The sequence below is a fragment of the Hyperolius riggenbachi genome, chromosome 3, assembly GCF_040937935.1.
Source record: "Hyperolius riggenbachi isolate aHypRig1 chromosome 3, aHypRig1.pri, whole genome shotgun sequence".
Taxonomy (NCBI): domain Eukaryota; kingdom Metazoa; phylum Chordata; class Amphibia; order Anura; family Hyperoliidae; genus Hyperolius; species Hyperolius riggenbachi.
In genome coordinates, this window is record NC_090648.1 from 168,853,411 (window position 1) to 168,876,537 (window position 23,127).

The following is a 23,127-nucleotide window of genomic DNA, read 5'->3' on the forward strand; positions in this document are numbered from 1 at the left end:
AAGAGAATCTTGCTTGGTTTATCTACTTGTATGAGATTATGCAGTATTTCCTTTATTTATTAATGCTGCTCCCAGTTCAGTTGACTTTTACAAAGTAGCATCGTACAGCTTGTTTGAATGTCTTATAGCACCCTTCAGATAGTAAAAGGAAAATCAGCTGAACCCAGAATCTTTGTGTGTAGAACTACCAACCAAAGATATGTCCAGTGGAGACATACGCACGGTGGACTTTGTCATCTAGCACCTTAGAAAATGCTTCCCAGCATGTTCACTGAAGGGAGAGAAACATACACCAAGAATTCATAAAATTTGAGCCCCAAGATCTCAGCAGTCATGCCGCTTAACCACTTTGCATCTAGACCAGGGGTGCCCACACTTTTTCGGCTCGCGAGCTACTTTAAAATTCGCCGAGGCCAGGAGATCTACCGGTGTTTCAAATGCACCTCCCCCCCCCCCCCGGAAATGTAGTTAGGTATAGGTCCCTTCAGTATAGGCTAGCCGGGTATAGGTCCCTTCAGTATAGTTTAGCCGGGTATAGGTCCCTTCAGTATATTTTAGCTGGGTATAGGTGCCTTCAGTATAGGTTAGCCGGGTATAGGTCCCTTCAGTATAGGTTAGCTGGGTATAGGTCCCTTCAGTATAGTTTAGCCGGGTATAGGTCCCTTCAGTATAGTTTAGCCGGGTATAGGTCCCTTCAGTATAGGTTAGCAGGGTATAGGTCCCTTCAGTATAGGTTAGCAGGGTATAGGTCCCTTCAGTATAGGTTAGCCGGGTACAGGTCCCTTCAGTATAGGTTAGCTGGGTATAGGTCCCTTCAGTATAGGTTAGCCGGGTATAGGTCCCTTCAGTATAGGTTACCTGGATATAGGGCCGGTGGCGTCCAGGTCTTCAGGCCTGGCTCCGGTGGGCAGCGTGAGTGGAGTCGGAACTCGGACGTTTTCCGCCTCTCCACCCGATTGGCTGTGCGCCTCTCCTCTCCTGGATGGCTGCGCGCCTCTCCTCTCCTGAATGGCTGCGCGCCTCTCCTCTCCTGAATGGCTGCGCGCCTCTCCTCTCCTGAATGGCTGCGCGCCTCTCCTCTCCTGAATGGCTGCGCGCCTCTCCTCTCCTGATTGGCTGCGCGCCTCTCCTCCCCTGATTGGCTGTGCGCCTCTCCTCCCCTGATTGGCTGTGCGCCTCTCCTCCCCTGATTGGCCAGGCTCTCTCCTCCCCTCCCCTGATTGGCCAGGCTCTCTCCTCCCCTCCCCTGATTGGCCAGGCTCTCTCCTCCAGCGGCCAGCAGCAGAAACTGCGATATACAGCTGCTGGCTGCTAAAATCAATGGGACGCGGCCAAGAGGCCGCGATCTACCGATTAGGCGGTCGCGATCTACCGGTAGATCGCGATCGACCTATTGGGCACCCCTGATCTAGTCTTTTTTTCCCACTTATGGACCAGAGCAGTTTTGACAGTTTAGCTATGTCCTTATTTAATCAGAAATAACTTTATCCCTACTCAGGACACAGAAATGAAATATATATTGTTTTGTTTCAAGACAAACTAGGCTTTCATTGTATGCCATTTTTTCCCCCAAACAATTTTATTTTCTATGAATTTTAAAAGGAAAACAAGGAAAAAAATAGAGAAGAGAAAAACCACATTATTTCTCAGTTTTACCAATTCCAGTTTAAAAATAAAAAGTGCTACTGTAGATAAAAAACTCAAATTTTGTTTGGCTATTCTTACTGCTTATCACAAAACTTAGATTATGTTCCTGTCACAATTTATAGTGAAGATATTTGATTCTGAAATAATGCTACAGAATTTATTTTTTTACTATGAACTGAGAAAATAAAAGTATTTTAATGGAAAAATCAATCTCATTAGCTCAGGAAACATATAATCCCATTCACCAATTAGTGCTGCATCAGATAGTGCCAGAAATGTGCACAGGGGCAAGCCCAATCCTGCACAGCACTGCTTCTGCTACAAGACGTATATCTACTGACTCGTGGCTTAGATGAAGTCACAGAGGACGTAGATATACTGTAGTGGTGGATAAAGTGGCTAATGTGGGGTGCATCTTTGCAGTCTCCCCATAAGGGTTTTAACACCTTGTTGCAAAATTTGGAGTCCCTGTGACCCTCATGGACTCTCACACCAAGAAATCCCACTGTGGTAGGTGCATTTTGATGAGTGACCTTCAGTATAATATTGACAGTTTCACCCCCTTCAGTACATATACCCAGAACTTTATGACCATGGTACTCCTTAACTGTCACAAAAAAAACCAAAAACAGATGCCCCAGTTGGCAAGAACTCTGCTGTTAAGTGGATCCAGCACTATGTTCTGCAAAACCAGTGGTACTTAGGTATAAGATTGTTCTTTTCTTTTTATTATGAATAACATCTACTGGTATATAAAGTTAAAAGAAAAATATATATGCCCACTTCAGAGAACCAAATACATTCGGCATTTATCAGTTGTACAATGACATAAACTTTCAGGGGGATTGTGGAGCCAGAATGAACCACACTTTTAATCTGTTTTGGAAAATCTTCCTCACTGAATCTGGCATTCCTACGCAATTGTCAACTGCATCATCTGTGCCACATGTCTAAAGTCAAATATTTTTTCCTTAGCAAAATTAATTTGTTACGGGTGTTATTATATCCTTCGTGGAATTCATTGGTGGTGTTGCTAAACAAAATGAACAATTTTATTCCATTTTTGCCCAAAGGAATAAGGAATTATAGTTCAGAAGAAGGGCATGCCCTGTTTACATTTTAGAATGCTTTATTCCGATGACTGTTGTTATAAGATTGCTAGCCCCAAGCATCTATTTTCTGCCAAGCTGTAATAACTCACAATACCAGAACAAGCTTTGGTTGGGATGAGCTCGGATAGAGGTAGTCACTAGTAAACATATTTGTCAGTTTTATAAAATAAATATTGGTATACTTCTTGTGTGTAATTTCATAATACCTCAGAATCATTATGACCTATAGTGACCTATAATATCATATTTTCAACATATAGCCATTACAAAACTAGTCTTACTTTAAACAAGACATATAACATTTATATCATGCTTTTCTCAAAGTGCTTTAGAGTTGCATCCAATTAGGGCGCTCACCATGGGCATCCAGGAGATGCGAACCCTGGTCAAAGTTTCAAACCCTACATCAAAGGCAAGACCCGTAATCAGTACGCTATCTAAATGCCCTTTACAATCAACACTAGTGGTGTAGGAATAAGAGTTCCAAAGGCAGTGACCATAACTGGGGCACTGCTCCAGGAAGCCCATCTGTGGTCCTGCATCAGCCACTCTATAGATTTTATAGTGGTAATGATGATAATACTACTAAGCAAGTTTTGTATAGTAACTCATTAATAAACTATTCCCCACTCTCTGAACAGATATCTCTCACCACTTCTGGCCTTGGAAAACAGGTTTTGGGGCTGAAAAAAGTGTAGTGCTGGGGTCCTCAGTGTGAAATTGTTTTGGGAAGCCCCACTATAAAAACTAGGCAATGGCCTCAATTCACTAAGATCATGCTGGAGATAATAAGGCAAGAGAAAACTTACCTCCACACAGTGAGAGAGTTATATTATCTCTTCATTCCTTAAGTTACCTCCTCTGTAGTTAATTTACCTCCTCTGTAGTTAACCACCCTGGCATTCTATTAAGATCGCCAGGGCGGCTGCGGGAGGGTTTTTTTTAAATTAAAAAAACTATTTCATGCAGCCAACTGAGAGTTGGCTGCATGAAAGCCCACTAGAGGGCGCTCCGGTGGCGTTCTTCTGATCGCCTCCGGCGGCCAAAAGTAACACGGAAGGCCGCAATGAGCGGCCTTCCGTGTTTTGCTTACTTCGTCGCCATGGCGACGAGCGGAGTGACGTCATGGACGTCAGCCGACGTCCTGACGTCAGCCACCTCCGAATCCAGCCCTTAGCGCTGGCCGGAACTATTTGTTCCGGCTGCGCAGGGCTCAGGCGGCTGGGGCGGACCCTCTTTCGCCGCTGCTCGCGGCGGATCGCCGCAGAGCGGCGGCGATCAGGCAGCACACGCGGCTGGCAAAGTGCCGGCTGCGTGTGCTGCACTTTATTTGATCAAAATCGGCCCAGCAGGGCCTGAGCGGCACCCTCTGGCGGTAATGGACGAGCTGAGCTCGTCCATACCGCTCTGTAGTTAATTTCACACGCAGTTAACAGCCTGTCTTTAACTCTGGAGTTATTTTCAGGATTGGAGAGTTAACTTAAAGACAGAAGAGTTAACTTAAGGTTTGCCTGAGGTAAAATGTTTCCTGAATACTACATGCCTTATCACCATGGTAACAACTCTAGAAACGTTATTAAAGACAGGAGATAAGCTTAGTGAATTGAGGCCAATGTCAGTTGTGCAAATGCTGGTATAATTGTTGTGCGCTTTGTGCATTAAGTGAATATGACCCAATAAGTTTAGTGTTCCTATTCAGATCAGGATTATCTACAGAACACCGGATGATCTCATCCAAAGATATTTCAGATTATCTTAGAAAAAGAGAAGTTGAAGATGATAAGACCAGCAATGGTTTCAAAAGGACTTCTAGAAAAAAATGGAAGAATTATGTTTTTATTTGAAATTTATCACTGACATTTAATAAATCTAGGGATTTTCTGCACATTTGTTACAGTGAAGCCCAAGCTGAGAATGACTGTTGATACCAATGTAAACAGCACTATCCTGCATCTGGCAGACAGCGCCATCGCTTGGAGAGCAGGGGATGTCATTGTGGTGGCCAGTACAGACTACTCCATGTACCAAGCAGAAGAGTTCAAATTACTGCCCTGCAGAGCATGCTCCCGCAACCAAGTCAAAGTGGAAGGTAAGCAGCCAATATAGAACTTTACATGGTATTTTGCCCTATTATTAGATAATTGAAGTTCGTGATAAGTTGTAGGTAACAATTACTTGAACGTTTCATGCACTGCTGAAAGTGTACTGTGTCCAGAGACTGGCACCCAAATCACAGTGCCAGTAACCCACTTATATATAAATGATGAGAAATTCTGTAAACGTGCGACTGCTTGACAAGGGTAGCAAATCTTGAAAACTCTCCTTTCATCAGTGTCCAAAATGCATATAAGAGTTTTGAATGCTCAGTGTTGGATAAGTTAGATTAATTTAGAAAAAAGTAAGATATATTAGGCCCTGTCCTGTGGAGAGGGGCTGAAAGAGCCTTGATGACACTTCATTTGAAGTGGGATGAAGAGTAAAAGCCCTTAAAAGCAGTAGTAAACATATTACTTGGTTCTCTGGTTATATCAGTGGGCTTATCGGGCTCAGCTGGAGTTATTTCCCATCATCCAACTCTTGGAGCAGATAATAGGACAAAAGAGGCTATGCACCTGTCAGTGTAATTATCAAGATCTATGCATCCCAAAGGCTGGAAAGCTCTTCTGCTGCAACCTCAAACTTTTTATGGCTTGAAGCTTTCATTCCCAATAGTTACAGACATCAGTTTACTGTCTGCTCAGGTATTTATTTTCTGTTGTGCTCATCAAAACACAGGCAAAAGGCAATCACCCATGTCTGATATCTTTGTCTCCATGTGCTGCAGGAAGCCCCCCCCCCCCCCTTTTCTCTTCATAGGAAATCTAAATGTAAGTCCAGGCTGGCACACCAGTTTCAAGTTGCAATAGTCCTGTTTTATTTCTACATCAGCACATACACATGACAATTGTTTCAGGGCCCGAAACAGCGGGTTCCCTTCTTCAGACAGTGCAGACAAAACGTTTGTTGGCCCCAAAACAATTGTCACATGTATGTGCTGATGTAGCAATAAAATAGGACTATTGCAACTTGAAACTGGTGTGCTAGCCTGGACTTACATTTGGCTGTCTATGTGAATTGGTGCTTTGGCTTAGTACCTACAAGCTATGCACCCACTCCTCGGGTAAGGTGTGTCACTTCCACCAATCATTTGTCTTCATAGGAAAGGGCATGTTGTTCATCCTAGCTTAGCATGTTTGTACTTTCACCAAGGTCACACAATGCTCTTGTTTGCACCTCCACCCATTTTCACTACACATTCACCTGATGCCAAGCCTAGAGTAAATGTTTAGGAAACGCCTGGCCAACTGCAAACTTCTGGGTGGTCAGATCTTACCTGCATAGTATGTCTATGACCTGTCTTGTTCTAGGCAAGTAGGTAGCTTTCAGAATGTTTTTTAGTAATGTCATGGAAAGGTCCATTGTTGTTACTAGTGTAACTGCTCTGCAGGTTCCTCTGACTCATTCTGAGTCATCTCAGATAGCAAATGGGACTACACAGTTGGATGTGGTTTCGTTTTTGCTCTAAAAGCAAATACTAAGGTTTATTGTGGGTGAACATCACGTTTGTTATATTCTGGAGATCAAGCCAGATCTTAGTGGCTACCTTAAGGAAATCCCATCACATTTCTGACTTTTTCCTGAAAATAAGATGAAGAGGCTCGATAAGTAGTGGAACATTCTTCTCCATTTCAACATTAACAGCATTATCTTCTGTATCATGACCACAGGGGGTATTGGCGTCTATGCAGCACAGTATCACGATAATTGTATCCACCCGATGTGACTGGGATTGCATTGCCAAGGGAAAAGCTGGACATTTCTCAAAGTAAATTTAAGTGTTCAGGGAAGTGAAGCCTTGTGGAGAAATAGAGACAAGGGGATAAAAGCAAGCAATGGAGAGGTCAGCCAGAGGGACACCAACTTATGGTGCATGGCCGGTCAAGGAACAGGTTATGGAAATAGTATAAATCTAGTCTACTTTCCTACAACATAGTAAAATATATTGCACTGTAACGCTGTACTCTGATCTTTATTACATACTGATATTTGAGAGTATGAATCATAGTAAAAACCTACCGGTACCTCCTGGGTTAGAACATTACCAGAAAATTGAATTATGTTTACCTAAAAGGCTTGGTCTTCCTGAAATCCAGAAGTGTATGCGTGGTCACATGGCCAAGCCTCTGACCTCTCCATTTAGTAAGTGGATCTCTGCTTCTCATGGTACACTTTGCATGTTTATCTCTGTGGACCCTCAATGTATAGTAGAAAAGGTGGTCATTGAGGCGATACCACAGTCACCTGTATGACAAGGAGAGACCAGAAGCCAAGTGGTGCAGTCTTGTGGGGTATTAGATGTTAGATTGTATTATAAGAGTATTTATACTCACAAAGGTTGGTTGCAGTTCCTGCAACCACCGTATATCGCCTACTGGGAAATAACCGTCCCCGCTTCGTATTCTAGGTACTACTGGTACTGGATGGACAAACTCCGGGTTGGTCTTTCTTGGTTGTAGATAACACCACACCCAGAAGGTGAACACCTCCATAGGAGATGTAATGTATAGTATTGGGGGTTGGAGGCGCCCAAAAATAGGTAATGCAATGAAACAAAAAATAATAAGGGGGAGGGAGGTGTCTTTACCACTCCTAAACCACAGGCTAAATGTAAAAAGATTAAATAATTTATTCAGCATGATTAAAAGTACAATGCGTTTCACGGGTCTCAGTCTGCTTCTTCAGGTCAGTACAAGTGCCTTTAAAAATGGTCACAAGCATGGACGCCATCTGGCGTCCCCAGTACCTCAATGTATAGGGCTGGGATGAGGGTCAGACATCCTTTCATTCTTTCTGGATTTCAGTAACAGCCAACCTCTCTAGGTAACACTAATTATTACTTTTGATAACGCCAAGGGTGGGAATCTGCATGACTAATTTTGTTTTGATTTGCCCAAAATTCAGTTTTAAATACTTTTAAAGTAATAGAAACATTATTGTAAATAACTATAAGTTTAAGAGAAATCTTTACAATTTTCCCCAAGCTCCATTTTATAGTCCATGTCAGTAGAAAGATCTGGCCATGGTGCTTGGTACTTACCGTAGTATAATCTGGCCATGGTGCTTGGTACTTAGTATTAGGGTAAATATAACTACTGTGCTCTATATTATTATTTGTATGATTTTGTAAAGCATGAACACAACAAGTAGCCTAGATAAACTAGGGTAATGAAGACAATATCCAGTTTTACAGCATGCCTTCTGTAAAGTATATACATATAGATAAGATTGCAGTTAACTGTGCAATACCAAGAGAGAACTGGAGGCTGGTCTCACAATAACAGCTTGCGTTTTAGTTGCGGTGCGATCAGATTATTGCATTGCAATGCTAAAAACACATTTGTAGATACCTGCGACAATGAGGCTTAAGGTGGCCACACACCATACAATTCTTTCTTGTTTTTTTCGATTCGAGAATTATGATCGTTTTTTTGGGTTGTATGAAAATTCAGATCATTTCAACCAATGTACCACACACGTATGTTCGATTTGTAGGAAATATTGGAAAATAAGATCGGATAATTCATAAAAATTGGGTTGTTGAAGAAATCGAAGGTAGAAATGTTTCTTTCGATACGATCGGAAATGACATGTTTATGAAATGCGCTGTTTTATTACCTTGTCTGTGGTACAGGAAAGATGCCGAACAGAAAAACAATGCGTCGTGTGAGAATAGCTTTTGCTTTTTTTTTTATATTTGAAAAGCTGTGAGAAAACAAAACGGCTTTGGAGTAAGAATTGGTTACAAAACAGAGATAAGTTTTCACACATGCCTTTGCTACAAGAACTTCGTAGTGAAAACCCAGCTGACTTCAAGAATTACCTCAGAATGTCAGATGAAAATTTCTTGTTCCTATTGGAAGCAGTGTCTCCTTACCTCAAAAAACGTCATATTTTCTGTTATGCGAGTAATCCCATAATCCTACAGGATTACACATACAACACTCCTTTACCAAATCACCTTCATACTACTACATATAAATGACAACAATACCATATTAAAGAAATATATACCGTATATGCTGGCGTATCTGTAATCATTTTTTAAAATACAGTTGATTTACTATACAAACATCCACCTTTAATAACATAAAAAAAATATTAGTACAACACACTAATAAAGTTATTCACAAATTTAATACTTCGGTTCGATTTTAACAGGTTGCACATAAACTTTCAATCCAACACACACCATACAATCTTCAGTAGAAATTGAAGAAAAAAATCTGGCAGTCTGGATCTATATAAATCAAAGAAAACGGGAAATCCGATCGGATTTTTCAGTCGAATGAAAAAAAACCTTTCGATTTTTTCGGGAGATCCGATCGTTTTTATCGAATAAACGTAAAATCGGATCATTTTATTGTATTGTGTGTGGCCACCTTTAGTGTAATGGGCAGGAAATCAAATCTTAAGTGAGGCTCTCTAGCGCTTACTTCCTGTGGCGGAAATACGCATTGCAAGCAAGTCTATTGAAAAAACTTGCTTCCGTGCATGTGCAGCGCAACACAAGAAAATGTAAAATATCTGCTGCGCCAATGATGTCACCGCGGATGTTGTTTGCAGCAGATGCAATACTTCCACCGCATCAGGTATGAAATGTCCGATAGACTTTCATTGCTTTAGCGTTTCTCTGCGATAAAAATGTTTAACGCAACACTATGAAAACGCTTTAGTGTGAAAGGGGCTGGAGAACAGTCACTGGAGACTATTGGCAATAGGGGCAGACACATAATGCCTACTACACACCATGCCATTTCCTGTCAGATCGACGGGTCGAATCGATCATTTCTGACAGGTCCAATCTGATTTCCAATAGTTTTTCTGATCGATTTACTAATCCCTTCTGTACAAAATCCCTATATAATGTTACTGTTATAGTACTCAAATCATATAATATCCATGTCTATATTTACCAATAAAGCAAGCCTGGCAAATGTCAGCAATGCTCTTCAGGCGTGCAGCATGAAGCTGGCGTATCATTCATGTGTAGTTTCTATTTCATATGTGCCTAGTAATATGCAGTTGTCTCATCTATGCTAAGAATGGAATGAATTTGTGAACTGCTCACTTTATAATTTATAGAGTGCCTAGGGCAACATTATGTCAGTAATACAGCCTTGATGACAGTTAGAATTATGACCTATTTATAAATGGAATTTGTTTTTCTCCTCTGTTATCTTAGGGTATGGAAAGTGTTGTGTATACATTTAGGACAAGCTTTCCCATAAAACAATAGTCTTTATAAGACACCCCAGCTGTTGGGATTGCTGCTTTCCACTCATCTGTCTCTCCACTCTTGTCACCCTATGTGATGTACAATACAGAAAGTGGTGTCCTACCCGCCTTAATCTGATAATGGCAGTTTCTTGCTAGTAGGAGACTGCATGTCTAGGCAGATCAGTGATACCATATTCCACTGTAAAAAGTATCTATTGCTAGAGGCAGTTCTTGTCATTTAACGAGGACTTGGAATGACGCATGACACACTGTCAGAAATATTACAAAAATCTGCATACCAGTTTATATAGTGTTAGCGCAGAGCAAATACAAAAAAGAGCGTACTGTGCACTGGGTGGCTAATCTTCTATGGGAGTGCAATTAAGCCTATGTGAAGTATAGTAGATCCAAAGTAGAAGGCAAAGCGGCCATGCACATCACATTAAAACATTGCTTTTATTGCAAAAGTTTAAAAGGCATACATTACATCCTCAGTAGATAATGGAGAGAGGTACAGGCTGGTAAGGCGCATCATCAGGACAACCTACCCCTAGGAAAGTTACCCCTTAAATAGACTCTTACCCCATCCAAGATGCAATGGACCGACTCCTCCAAAGATGGCTGCATTGCTGACACTGTATGTGAACCGCACGCCAAACAGCAAGGAGAGGAGAACTTCCTCCCCTTGGAACGCAAGACCGGAAGCCGCATTAACGTCATATCCGGGCGGTGTGATTCTCATTCAATCCGCATTGTGCGCGGCATAGAAACGTCGCAATGACGCGACATACGAGGAGGTACTAGTTTAGTACGCATAGTGAGGGGGGATCCACATGCGCTCACAAACGGACTGTCTATTAGGCCAAAAAGTTAGTCAAAGGTTAGATGCGACTATATCACTGACATCTTGTGGCCTCAAGTAATATAACAGCAGAAAAGTTTTTAATGCAGCCAACCATTGAAAGGTCGTTCCAAAAATTTGTACATTTATTGTTGAGAACATTAAAAAAGACCTTAGATCTAGTGGTCAATCCTCATGGGGAGGCAATGTATATTTTATAAGTTTAATAATACTGTATTTATTACAGTAGTGTTAGCGCAAAGCAATGTGCATATGCATAGGGACAGGGTTGTCTTATGTTGGGCTCCAGGTTTTGGTTGTAAAGATCTTGCCAACAACTGTTTTTATGTGCCCCTGACCCTTGCTTGTAACCATGCCACTCTTACCAAATCCTTTTCCTTGCCACTAACACCTGATAGTCCTAAACTTAAAGCGGAATATAACCCTGCACTTCAACTTTGCTCTAAAACATTATTTACAGCATAATATATGCAACCAGATTTTTTTTTTTACTAGACCAGCATTGGAAGGGCTACACACAGAGCTTTAAAGTTCCTGGAGAGAACTGCTCCCTGCAGCCGAAGTTTAGATAGATACATTTAAGCAAAACAAAATGTAACAAGTGTGGAATGTGACTCGCTCTCTCTGACTGTGCAGGAGCTGGAGGACAGCCAAATAGTGTGTAACATTCCTCACTTGTTACATTTTGTTTACTTAAATGTATCTATCTAAACTTCGGCTGCGGGAAGCAGTTCTCTCCACAGAACTTTAAAGCTCTGTGTGTAAACCTTCCAATGCTGGTCTAGTAAAAAAAAAATGCTGGTTGCATATAATATGCTGTAAATAATGTTTTAGAGCAAAGTTGAAATGCAGGGTTATATTCCGCTTTAACTTATCGCCCAACCATGACTGATGTGTAACCCATCCTTGACCATTACTCTATGGCTATCCATGATTTGCACTTTTAAAAATAATGCCTTACCCTAAACTTGATCCTAATATGATATTATTTCATAACCCCAACCAATAAACATATCCTAGCTCTATTTTTCTCCTAAGAGGCACCGAAACCCTTCCACTAAAGTCCCTTAACCCTAACTTCCCCTGACCTAAACCCCTAAAATGTACATACTGACCTTACATGGGTTCCTCAGGTACCTGGTCCTGAAGTTCTTCAGCTATTGAGTTTTGTCTGTTGTCAGTCAATGCTTCTGAAGTATGCTGGAACTCCTGGCTCTATACAGCATACAGGTTTTCTCACTGTCTTGTTTTATGATTTCGTAGATTACTGTAGAATGTTTGGGAATCACTAAAATGCTCAGCACAGGTCTGGGTGTATCTGTCGTCCACAGCCCTGTTCAGGAAGTTTTGATACCATTTATTGTCTTACTTTAAAAAGTGTATTGGGCAAGCTTTCTGCCACTAGGCCTTCTTCAAAGACTTTTCTGGTGGACTGAAAATAGTAAGAAAGCAGTTAAACACAATTGAACACCTGAAGGATGTAGGTACATAAATATTTTCCTCAGTGGCATAGCTAAGGAGCTGTGGGCCCCGATGCAAGTTTTACAATGGGGCCCCCAAGCACTCTAAATAACAATTGACACAGCACACCAAAACCTGCCAATGGCAACTACAGTGTCAGAGGTGCAAGAAGGGAATGGGGAACAGTTTGTTAATGATTACCACTATTCAAGGTAGGGGTGTAACAATAGACCCTGCAAGGTATGCAGCTGCAGGGGGGCCCCAAAGCCATGGGGGCCCCCGTCCTGAGAGACTGACAACTAAGGGCAAGGAGAGAAAAAATCTTTGTGCTCTCTGCACAATTGTTCTAATGATTGCATCTGCGCAGCCACTGATAACGAATCATACAAAGTCTTGTAGACAATGATTTGTAGACAGTGCCTATTCAGTGTGCAGAAAGAGGGGGCCCCATCCAAGGTTTTGCAGGGGGCCCAGTGATTTCTAGTTACGCCCCTGATTCAAGGTGTCTATAGAAGTCATTATTTTGAGCACAGGACCAATAGATAGCTAATACTGCAGTTGAGGGAGGGCCCTTCGGATCCCCTCTGGCCCAAGAGTCCCAATGCGGTTGCAACCTCTGCAACCCCGGTCAGGGGCCCAACTCCTAACGGTTCCTTTTAAAACCATACAGCGGGTGGAAAAGTATTTTATTCATGGAGTTTCTACTCAGAGGCATAGCTAGAGATTATAGGGCCTCATAGCAGAATTTTTGAGGGTGCCATTAGACCTAGGCAATGTTGAGCAATGCCATCTGCCCCTATCCTATGGGATATGAGTTGACTGGGCAATTACATTCCTATGCAATGTATACTGCAAACAGTCTATGGGCTTGGAAGTAAATTCAGAGGGTGGAGATACTCAGGAAAATTAATAGTCAACCTCTACCACTTGGACCCCCTCTGCTCTCGGCACCCATAGCAGTTGCTATGGCTATTGCTGTGCCCCTGTTTCTACTGCATTTCAAAGATCTCCTTTCATAACAGAAATACTGCTTCTGGAAACAGGTTCAGGTCATTACTTGAGAACTTCCAATTCGATGTATTGTCTGTGTATGACTCAGCCGATACGTAGGTGGCAGAATGTGGAGATCAGATCTATAAGGATTACAAGAGTTCTAACCATTGCAGCATTGATATGTCTCTGAGGAGAACATTTGGTTGGGTTTCAAGAGACTACTTCATTGGAGTCAGGAAAAAGAGTTTTGGCAATTTGGAGTTTATTTCTCTGATCTCACAATTGCATTCACAAAGCTTTTGACAGCCTCAGTAAACTTTACAGCACGCACATCAACACCAGATCAAAGGCAGTAACATGGCAACTAACTTGTGTGTTTTGTGTTCCGAACGGCATAAATCGCTACAGATCCTATTTTTAGAACTTTATCCTCCCACGATTTTCTGAAAACTGTTTTCAAACAGGAATGTTTCTATAATCACAGCTCGGATGTTTATTTATAATGCACGTCCCCCCTTCCATCTGACTTTATTATATGGAAACAATTGCCTATGCGGTGTCATCCTAGTAGAAGATGTGTGTGGCTGTTCTGCAGCATTTTAACATCTGTTTTATGCTATAATAGTTGTCAGTTGAGTCTGCGGAGATTTCATAACAGGCCTACAGGGACAGTTAATAAAAAGCTGGAATTAAAACTAATTGATGTCTGTGATATATGCCAAATTTGATATTTTTTTGGCGAGTTATGTTTCTGTAGCTATTGAAGTACTTAACAAAGGTCCCAAGGATCATAACTTGGTGGGTGAAAAATGTCTTTCGTGCATTTGTGTATGTGCAGGGTGACCTAAAGGGGTACATCCTAAAGCCCCAGAGATGGAGTAAGATAAAATTGGGCCCTGGGCAAGGTACTACCTTGTAGTTGTGGCTCTCTCCCCTTATGCTTATTAGGTAATCTGCGATAGGAGAGGGGTCAGAGAGAGTGGCAGTTGGGCCCCTGACACTCACTACGCCCTAGGCACCTGTCTAGGTTGCCTTGTAGATGATTTAAAGCCCACTTCTAGGTACAGACCTAGAAATATCACAACCTTTCGCAATGTTTTCTGCTTGGAGGAACCCCACTGAAATGTTTGAGATCTTTAAGACACCTGCAAAAATATTACGGTATATCTTCAAGTTTTGTTACTTATACAACTTCAACTCATTTTACTTTTATATTTTTTGTATTATTACAATTGTCAAATTGTTTCCAAAACATATTAGCCTAGTGACCAGCAATCTTTAGACCCCTCCCATTAACCCCTCAAGCAACAAATCATTAGTACCTAAAAAAAAAGTATTAATTATAACCACCCTCCCCCCCCCCCCCCCCCCCAGGTGACAAAAGCAGCAATTATTAACCACCAAATGACAAATGCAGACATCACTATAACTCTAGCTCCCATGCTTTTCCATAATAATGAGTGTGGCACCATGCTGGCTCATAAGAAGTATGGCCCCATGCCCCCATTATAACGTGTGCCCCTTGCTTCTCCACATTACAAGTCTGGACCCATTATGAACATCACAGCCATTTCTCCTACAATAGTTTTCTGTGTTTTCCACACAAAAAAGGTAAACCTACTAATCTGTTACCTCATGTCTTGTAGTCTTCAGCAGTCTCATTTCTCCTGCTGCTGTGATCCTGTCACTTGTGTGCCTTGCTGGGACTAGATCTCTGGTGATGTGGCAATATTCCCCTCACACTATTCCTGAGAAGCAGAACTATTTAGTCAAGGAGTACCTAAAGAGTTCTCATGAAACCATGGTTGAGAAAGCCTAATCTAATAGCTTAGTAATGAGATTGCACACGTTACCTTTTAGTGTGAAAAAATCTTGACATTTTGCTCATAAAACCAGAATTACTGCACTCACAAAGTCAGTTTTCAGGCTTCGTATGTTCAGCTGCTGCCTAGGTTAGATCATTCACACTGTTCTTGACTACAAGGAGGAAGACACATGACCAGGGTAGGGCCCTATTTGAGCTGACCTTATTAATTACCGTAACAGAAGCTATGACACCCAATTGGAGTTATAAGGCCTCAGCTTTATTACAGTATTGACATTAAACATTAAATGAGCTGTGACAAGAAACACTGAAATAAAAAGGAGGGGGGAGGGAAACAAAAACATATTACAATCACAAACATATTTCTATTAACAGATGGCGGGGCGCTTGAGCGCTCTGCAGGTCCCTTGACAATACCCTCCCGTGCCGGCCACCAGCCTTCGGCTTACATTATCACATTATACATTATTGCATTATCCATTATTGCCATTATCCATTATCATATATATTCCATTATGGGATCCTCATTCGGCGCATTAATTGGTTATGCCAGCTCGGTGGGGAATACTTTCTCGATGTCCAAAGATACGGCATTGTCAAGGACCCGCCTTCAGCTGTGACGAAGTCTGTAGGGATACAACAAGTTTGCATTGTTATGGGGTGTTCCCAACACCCATCTTGTCGCTTGCTACCAACGAGCAAGCGGCAGCGGGAGGGTGGGTGGGAGAAGTTTGCTGTATCCACACGATCCCAAAAGGAAGGCTGCCTGGCCAGCCCCCTGGTCTTATAGTGTCCTGGCCCTGGCCAGGACACTCCACCTTTCCTTCACACCTGGCGACCCTATTGTTCTTGGACAGTCCAGCTCAGAGCCCACCCGGTCACGCCCCTTCTCGCCCTAGCTTTGCCCAGCTCTCAGGTTACTGGCTGACTCTCTGAGCAGACTGCAGCCTATAGCAGTGACTGTCTATGGTGTAGGAAATGGCACATTCCTGGGTTCTTTGCCAAATATTACGGACCGCCACAGCCTTAATCAGTGTAGCACGGAAAAGTGCTCCGTTTGGCTGTTAACATGATGCGCTGCTTTAATTAGACAGCGCGTCATGAGCTTGATGGCAACGTCACACATGGGCTTTGCTTATTTAATAATATTGCAAACTAGCGTCCTGGTCTCCTAGGCTACAAGCCTTGCACCAAAGGAAGTGACGATCCCGGAAGGGGCGGGACTTATCCCGTCATTTACCGGAAGACTCACCTCCTCACTTTAGTGGAACGCGTGACCAAGCGTCAGACAGACGCGAAACGGCCGTCGCCCCACCCTTCAGTGCCTGCACCCACCTCCCGTATCACTGAACCTGCACCGAAGATATGTAAGAATTGGTTTATATCAGGTTGAACTGTTTTGCCACACATACAGTAATTTTGGATGTCTGTATCCTCAAGCATTGGCTGTCGCTGTTGATGATAATAAAATCACTCACTGGACGGAAGGTGCACGCAACAATCCCTTTTTTTCTGATATTTATTGTCATATGGTTGTCTTTTCCTCATTTTAGCGGAGCACACGTCTCAGCGACAGAGTCTAACAGACTCCATATCGGCGCAGGCCAGTGTGTTTTAAATTGTTTTTGTGCTGTGTGGACACGCTTACACTCACGTTGCAAGTAAGGGAGTGCCACACTTCATCTTTTCCTTTCTTTGATTATTGCATATGTTTATTCAATTCATCCATCAGTGTTGAGCACCCCAATATGACAACAATAAGTAATGAACAACAAGAAATAAATGTTGAAGAATTACCAAGTGAGGATCTAGAAATTGACTTTGATCCATTTAACTTAGTGAGTGAAAAAGTGGCTGAGGGAAGAGAGGACTTGAGAAACTTCTTTTCCAACACAGCAGAATCCACACAGGCAAACAAGGAGGTGGGTGCTAAGGTTTTGGAGCAAAGACTAGGAAGACTAAGTGAACAAGAGACAAAACTCTTTTGGACAGTGGCCACATTAAAAAGATACAAGAAGGAAGGTATAGTGGCAAGGGGTTTCAGATCTTATAGGGAACCCTCAGAGTATCGAGAGGACCCAGAATTTGTGGAGGATTGGGTCACAGCACATCTCGACTATGTAAAGAGATTACAAGATATTGTCTTAGCACGCACAATAAAAGAATATAATAAAGTATCTGATGAGCTACAGGATACCAAATGTAATTACAAAGCGTCAGTTGCAGAGGAGAAATATAATACAGTAACTTCTAAAATTGAGACTAAGATTCTCAAAATACAAGACGAAATCAAAACCAGAAAATTAAGGAAATTCTTCCGCGATAAAGAAGATTTTGATAAAAATAAGGTCTTCAATTGGGGCCCCCCAGCACCAATTAAGAAAAATCCAAAGAGCAGGGGCTACTGGACAACAGATTCAGGGTCTGATAGTGACAACGACAGATCCAAAGGGAATAAGACCCCTAGAAAAAAGAATATTAAACGAAATCCTAAAAAAGGTACTTTACCCAAGACAGAAGAATGTGTAGGAGCAACAGCCCCTTTAGGAGAAGGATCAGACGGGGAGGAAGGAGAAGAACTAGCCAGGAGACTAAAAGCTGTCAGATGGGATGGATCCAGCATACTGAAACCCCAAACCAAGAAGAGGAAAGCACTGAATTAATAACCGCTCAAGAAAATCTTCAAATTTTGAACATCTCGGGAGTCGAGATCCCCTCAGAATGTGAAAGTCTATTAAGAAAGGGGTTGAACTTTTGCCCCACACAAAACTTTGACTTTGTGTCCTTCACCATAGATTTATTTAAATCGGTGCGAAAATTGGTGATAATGCAGAAGTTCCAGAATGATAATGGACCCAAACCATCTGACCAACCTCCACATGATCTAGACCCAATGATAACGAGTGGTGTTAGGGAGCAGGATATATTAATCCCCCGATTCCCACTCAATGAGGGTTCTATTACTAATTTCAATTTCTCCCTCTCTCCTCAAATGACAGGGGATAGTGATACCAATACCTTAGGGTTTTTCCCACAGGTACGGTTGAACCCCACGGATGAGGAGATTTTACAGGTATTGCAAGATTTGGAAGAAGAAGCAGGAATAGACATTGGAATTCCCCCCATAGAGGGGAAATGCCTTGGATTGGGCAATCCGAGTATATTCAGAGCCTGTAGATCAATTCAACCCTTCCCTGTCACCCCTGGCTCAACCTTAGAGCATTTTTTTGAATGCACCCTGAGAGAGATTAAAGCAGAGATTTACGAGTCCACGGAGTCCAATTTAACGGGAGAAGAGTGGAGGGCATTGAAATGGCTTAAAAATAACAAAGAAGTCGTCTTGAGACAAGCCGATAAAGGCGGGAATTTGGTTATAATGTCAACCACCCAATATCGCAATGAAGCATTAAGACAATTAGGAGATAGGGATATTTATTGTCCCCTCCCAGCTGATCCTACTTTACGCTATCAGGACAACCTCCGAACATTGTTACGGAGAGGAGTAGAGGGGGGTTTCCTCCCTAAGAAATTGGCCACAGATCTGCTCCCACTCTTCCCCCGTAAACCAGTCTGGTATCATATACCAAAAATGCACAAGTCTCTGACCGCACCGCCGGGGCGACCTATAGTCTCTGGCTGTGGATCCCTCACGGAGAGACTGTCCAGATATCTCGACCACCTCCTACGCCCCCTATTGGAAGGGGTGCCTTCTTATCTGAAGGACACCCTAGAGGTTTTGCGCATGGTGGAGCGCGCCACCTGGGTTCCCGGCGACAGGCTGGCCACTATCGACGTGGTCAGTCTTTATAGCCGCATACCACACACACTGGGTATCGCCGCGGTCAGACAATTCCTGTTGCGCACAAATAAAGACTTAAGATATGTGGAGTACATTCTGGAATGTCTGGAATTCGTACTGACCAACAATGCTTTTTTGTTTGACCGGGAGTGGTACCAACAGGTGTCTGGGACAGCAATGGGGACCCCGGTGGCGTGCACCTATGCTAACCTCTTTTTGGGGGCGTGGGAGGAGTCTGCGGTGCTCAGCGATCACAATCCGTATCGGGGGCATGTCAGGCAATGGTCGAGATATGTGGACGACGTCCTGGTGGTGTGGTCGGGTACGACAGAGGAGTTTGACCTCTTTATGCAATATTTGAATGTTAACACAATAAATATGCAGTTCACATCTGAGATTCATGATTTTGAAGTTACATTCCTGGATTTGAGGCTAATAGTGGAGAATGATATTTTGATCAGTAAAGGATATAGGAAGGCTATTGCCACCAACTCGGTTCTCCACGCACGTAGCTTCCATCCAGGGCATGTAATCCAAGCCATTCCTTATGGCCAATATTTAAGGTTGAGGAGGAACAACAGTAGAGAGGCAGATTTTGACAGCCAAGCAGAGGAATTGACCTCTAGATTCAGAAGTAGAGGCTATGATGCAGATGTTTTGAAAGCATCGAAACAGAGAGCAAAGAAACAGGAGAGGAGAGCCCTGTTGGCTCCTAAAACCAAAAGTTGTAACAATAGTGAGAAAGTCACCTTTATATTTGATTATTCACCTATGGCAAAACAAATACGAAGCTTAGTCTACTCGAATTGGTCCATGATTACACGGGATCCTGATCTGAACTTCCTTTCTACTAAACCCCCTCGGGTGGCCTTTAGGAAGGCTCCAACATTGAGGAATATTCTAACCAGCAGTGAATTTACTAGTCCGGTATCTAGAGACTGGCTGAGTGCGGCTCTTCCATCAGGGAATTTCAGATGTGGGCACTGCCATTTGTGTAAAAATATCTATACTAAAAAACACATCCGTTTGGGTAAGGAAACGATAGAGCTAAAAGGCTTCTTCACATGCCAGACGGACTTCGTGGTCTATGTAATACTCTGCCCATGCGATCGATATTATATCGGTCAAACCACCAGACCCCTCAAAGTCAGAGTGGGTGAACATGTTAATTCTGTTAAATCAGGAAAGGGTTGTGCCCGTTTTATAACACATATGAGGGAGTTTCATGGTGGTAATGGCAGATCTATTAGATTTGCAGCCATAGAAAAACAAGACGTCCCTCATAGGGGAGGCGATCGGGAAAGGCTTCTATTGAGGAGAGAAACTAAATTGATTTTAAGAACTGACGCAATGGGCCCTCTGGGTCTAAATGACAAAACAGAATTATCATGTATGTTAGATCCTTAAGTATTTCCCTATATCTCCCTGTACTTCCCTACTGGTCACTTTTATGTCAGCTTATGCCTGTCAGTAGCCACTGCTCTTTATTAGTTGTTTAATATTAATTTTTTCTGGCAGATTATTGGATATTTGTTTATATTAGCTCATTCTGTTACCTAGTTTTGATCTTGTGCACCTGATCAGGGATATTAATCCTGACCTCATAGCCTTTTGATATCCCAGGTGAAAATTATTGCTGGGCTATCTGAGATTGGTTGGAGTATGTTTGTGCCCCTTGCTAGATACTAGTATCGTGATGTGACCCTGTTATGTGCTTCCTAGCAACCTCACTATTTTTAACCCACTGTCACCATGTATGTTCACTTAGTCCTGGCCTACGAGACCTTGACGCCACCCATCTATGACCGGCCATCCCCATAGTTAGTTGTAAGTGCGGGAGGTTTTACCGCAACTTGCAACGAGCGGTGGTAGGAGACTAATTTTCCTCCAGCCATTTTCCGTCCAAGTATTATGGACTCATAAACCGTTTAAATATTACGGACCGCCACAGCCTTAATCAGTGTAGCACGGAAAAGTGCTCCGTTTGGCTGTTAACATGATGCGCTGCTTTAATTAGACAGCGCGTCATGAGCTTGATGGCAACGTCACACATGGGCTTTGCTTATTTAATAATATTGCAAACTAGCGTCCTGGTCTCCTAGGCTACAAGCCTTGCACCAAAGGAAGTGACGATCCCGGAAGGGGCGGGACTTATCCCGTCATTTACCGGAAGACTCACCTCCTCACTTTAGTGGAACGCGTGACCAAGCGTCAGACAGACGCGAAACGGCCGTCGCCCCACCCTTCAGTGCCTGCACCCACCTCCCGTATCACTGAACCTGCACCGAAGATATGTAAGAATTGGTTTATATCAGGTTGAACTGTTTTGCCACACATACAGTAATTTTGGATGTCTGTATCCTCAAGCATTGGCTGTCGCTGTTGATGATAATAAAATCACTCACTGGACGGAAGGTGCACGCAACAATCCCTTTTTTTCTGATATTTATTGTCAAGGACCCGCCTTCAGCTGTGACGAAGTCTGTAGGGATACAACAAGTTTGCATTGTTATGGGGTGTTCCCAACACCCATCTTGTCGCTTGCTACCAACGAGCAAGCGGCAGCGGGAGGGTGGGTGGGAGAAGTTTGCTGTATCCACACGATCCCAAAAGGAAGGCTGCCTGGCCAGCCCCCTGGTCTTATAGTGTCCTGGCCCTGGCCAGGACACTCCACCTTTCCTTCACACCTGGCGACCCTATTGTTCTTGGACAGTCCAGCTCAGAGCCCACCCGGTCACGCCCCTTCTCGCCCTAGCTTTGCCCAGCTCTCAGGTTACTGGCTGACTCTCTGAGCAGACTGCAGCCTATAGCAGTGACTGTCTATGGTGTAGGAAATGGCACATTCCTGGGTTCTTTGCCAAAGTGCTTTACAACTGATTTATTTGATATCAGCTTATCGGGAAGCTTATAGCCAGATAAACACAAGCTCTGCAAAAGAATACAGAGCTAACAAAATCCTATATGCTTGGCATTAGACTTTAAATGCTTTCCATAGTCATGTGTCTCTGAGTACCGCAAACCACACAGACATTCAGAGTTCTGGCTGGGAGGCAGTCTTGGCTAATGCACTAGTACATTGTGTAGCAGCTCAGTTCACAAATATTGTGGACAGAAGGAATCTGACTTTAGCAGGTGAATTACTTGTGTTTCTTTAAAAAAGGCTGAGGGCATAAGTCAGTAAAGGCTTGCACACACCATCCAATATTCACTACTGATTAGCAAATGATCCAGTGGCTGCCAATGTGTGTGGGTCATGGCTGCGAGCAATATAAAAATAATGTACCAACACACAAATAAATTAAAGAGAACCTGAAGCTAGAGGTATATGGAGGCTTCTATATTTATTTCCTTTTAAACAATACCAGTAGTTTGGTAGTACTGATCATCTCTTTGGCTGCAGTAGTGTCTGAATCACACACATGAAACAAGCATGCAGCTAATCTTGCCAGAAACGTCTGATCTGCATGCTTGTTCAGGGTCTATGATTAAAAGTATTAGAGGTGGAGGATCAGCAGGACTTCCAGGCAACTGGTATTGTTTAACCCATTCGCTCTCCGTCGTTTTCACTTGAGAAATGTTCACCTCCCATTCATTAGCCTATAACTTTATCACTACTTATCACAATGAACTGATCTATATCTTGTTTTTTCCGTCACCAATTAGGCTTTCTTTGGGGGGTACATTTTGCTAAGAGCCACTTTACTGTAAATGCATTTTAACAGGAAGAATAAGAAAAAAACGGAAAAAATTGATTATTTCTCAGTTTTCAGCCATTATAGTTTTAAAATAATACATGCCTCCATAATTAAAACTCACGTATTTTTCCGTTTTGCATCTATCAATATTTACAAGTTTAAAATAAAAAAAATATAGAAATATTTCATCTTTACATTGATATTTAAAAAGTTTAGAACCTTAGGTAAATATTTACATGTTTTTTTTTATTGTAATGTTTTTTGTTTTTTTTTATAGTAAACATTTTATTTGGGTAGTTTTGGGAGGGTGGGAGGTAAACAATAGGTTTATAATGTAAATGTGTGTTAATTTTCATTTTTTTTAACTTTTAGTTGTAGTATTACTTTTTGGCCACAAGATGGCGGCCATGAGTTTG

General features: G+C 42.5%; 1 protein-coding gene across 3 annotated transcripts in view; it reads left to right on the plus strand.

Moving 5' to 3' along the window:
• The window catches only part of CEMIP (cell migration inducing hyaluronidase 1), a 230,134-nt gene that overhangs the window by 149,277 nt on the left and 57,730 nt on the right, over positions 1-23,127 (plus strand). For all 3 annotated transcript variants that reach the window (XM_068275228.1, XM_068275229.1, XM_068275230.1), the window contains exon 11: positions 4,657-4,848. In XM_068275228.1, the coding sequence (XP_068131329.1) occupies positions 4,657-4,848 (192 nt within the window). The remainder of the gene's footprint in view (positions 1-4,656; positions 4,849-23,127) is intronic.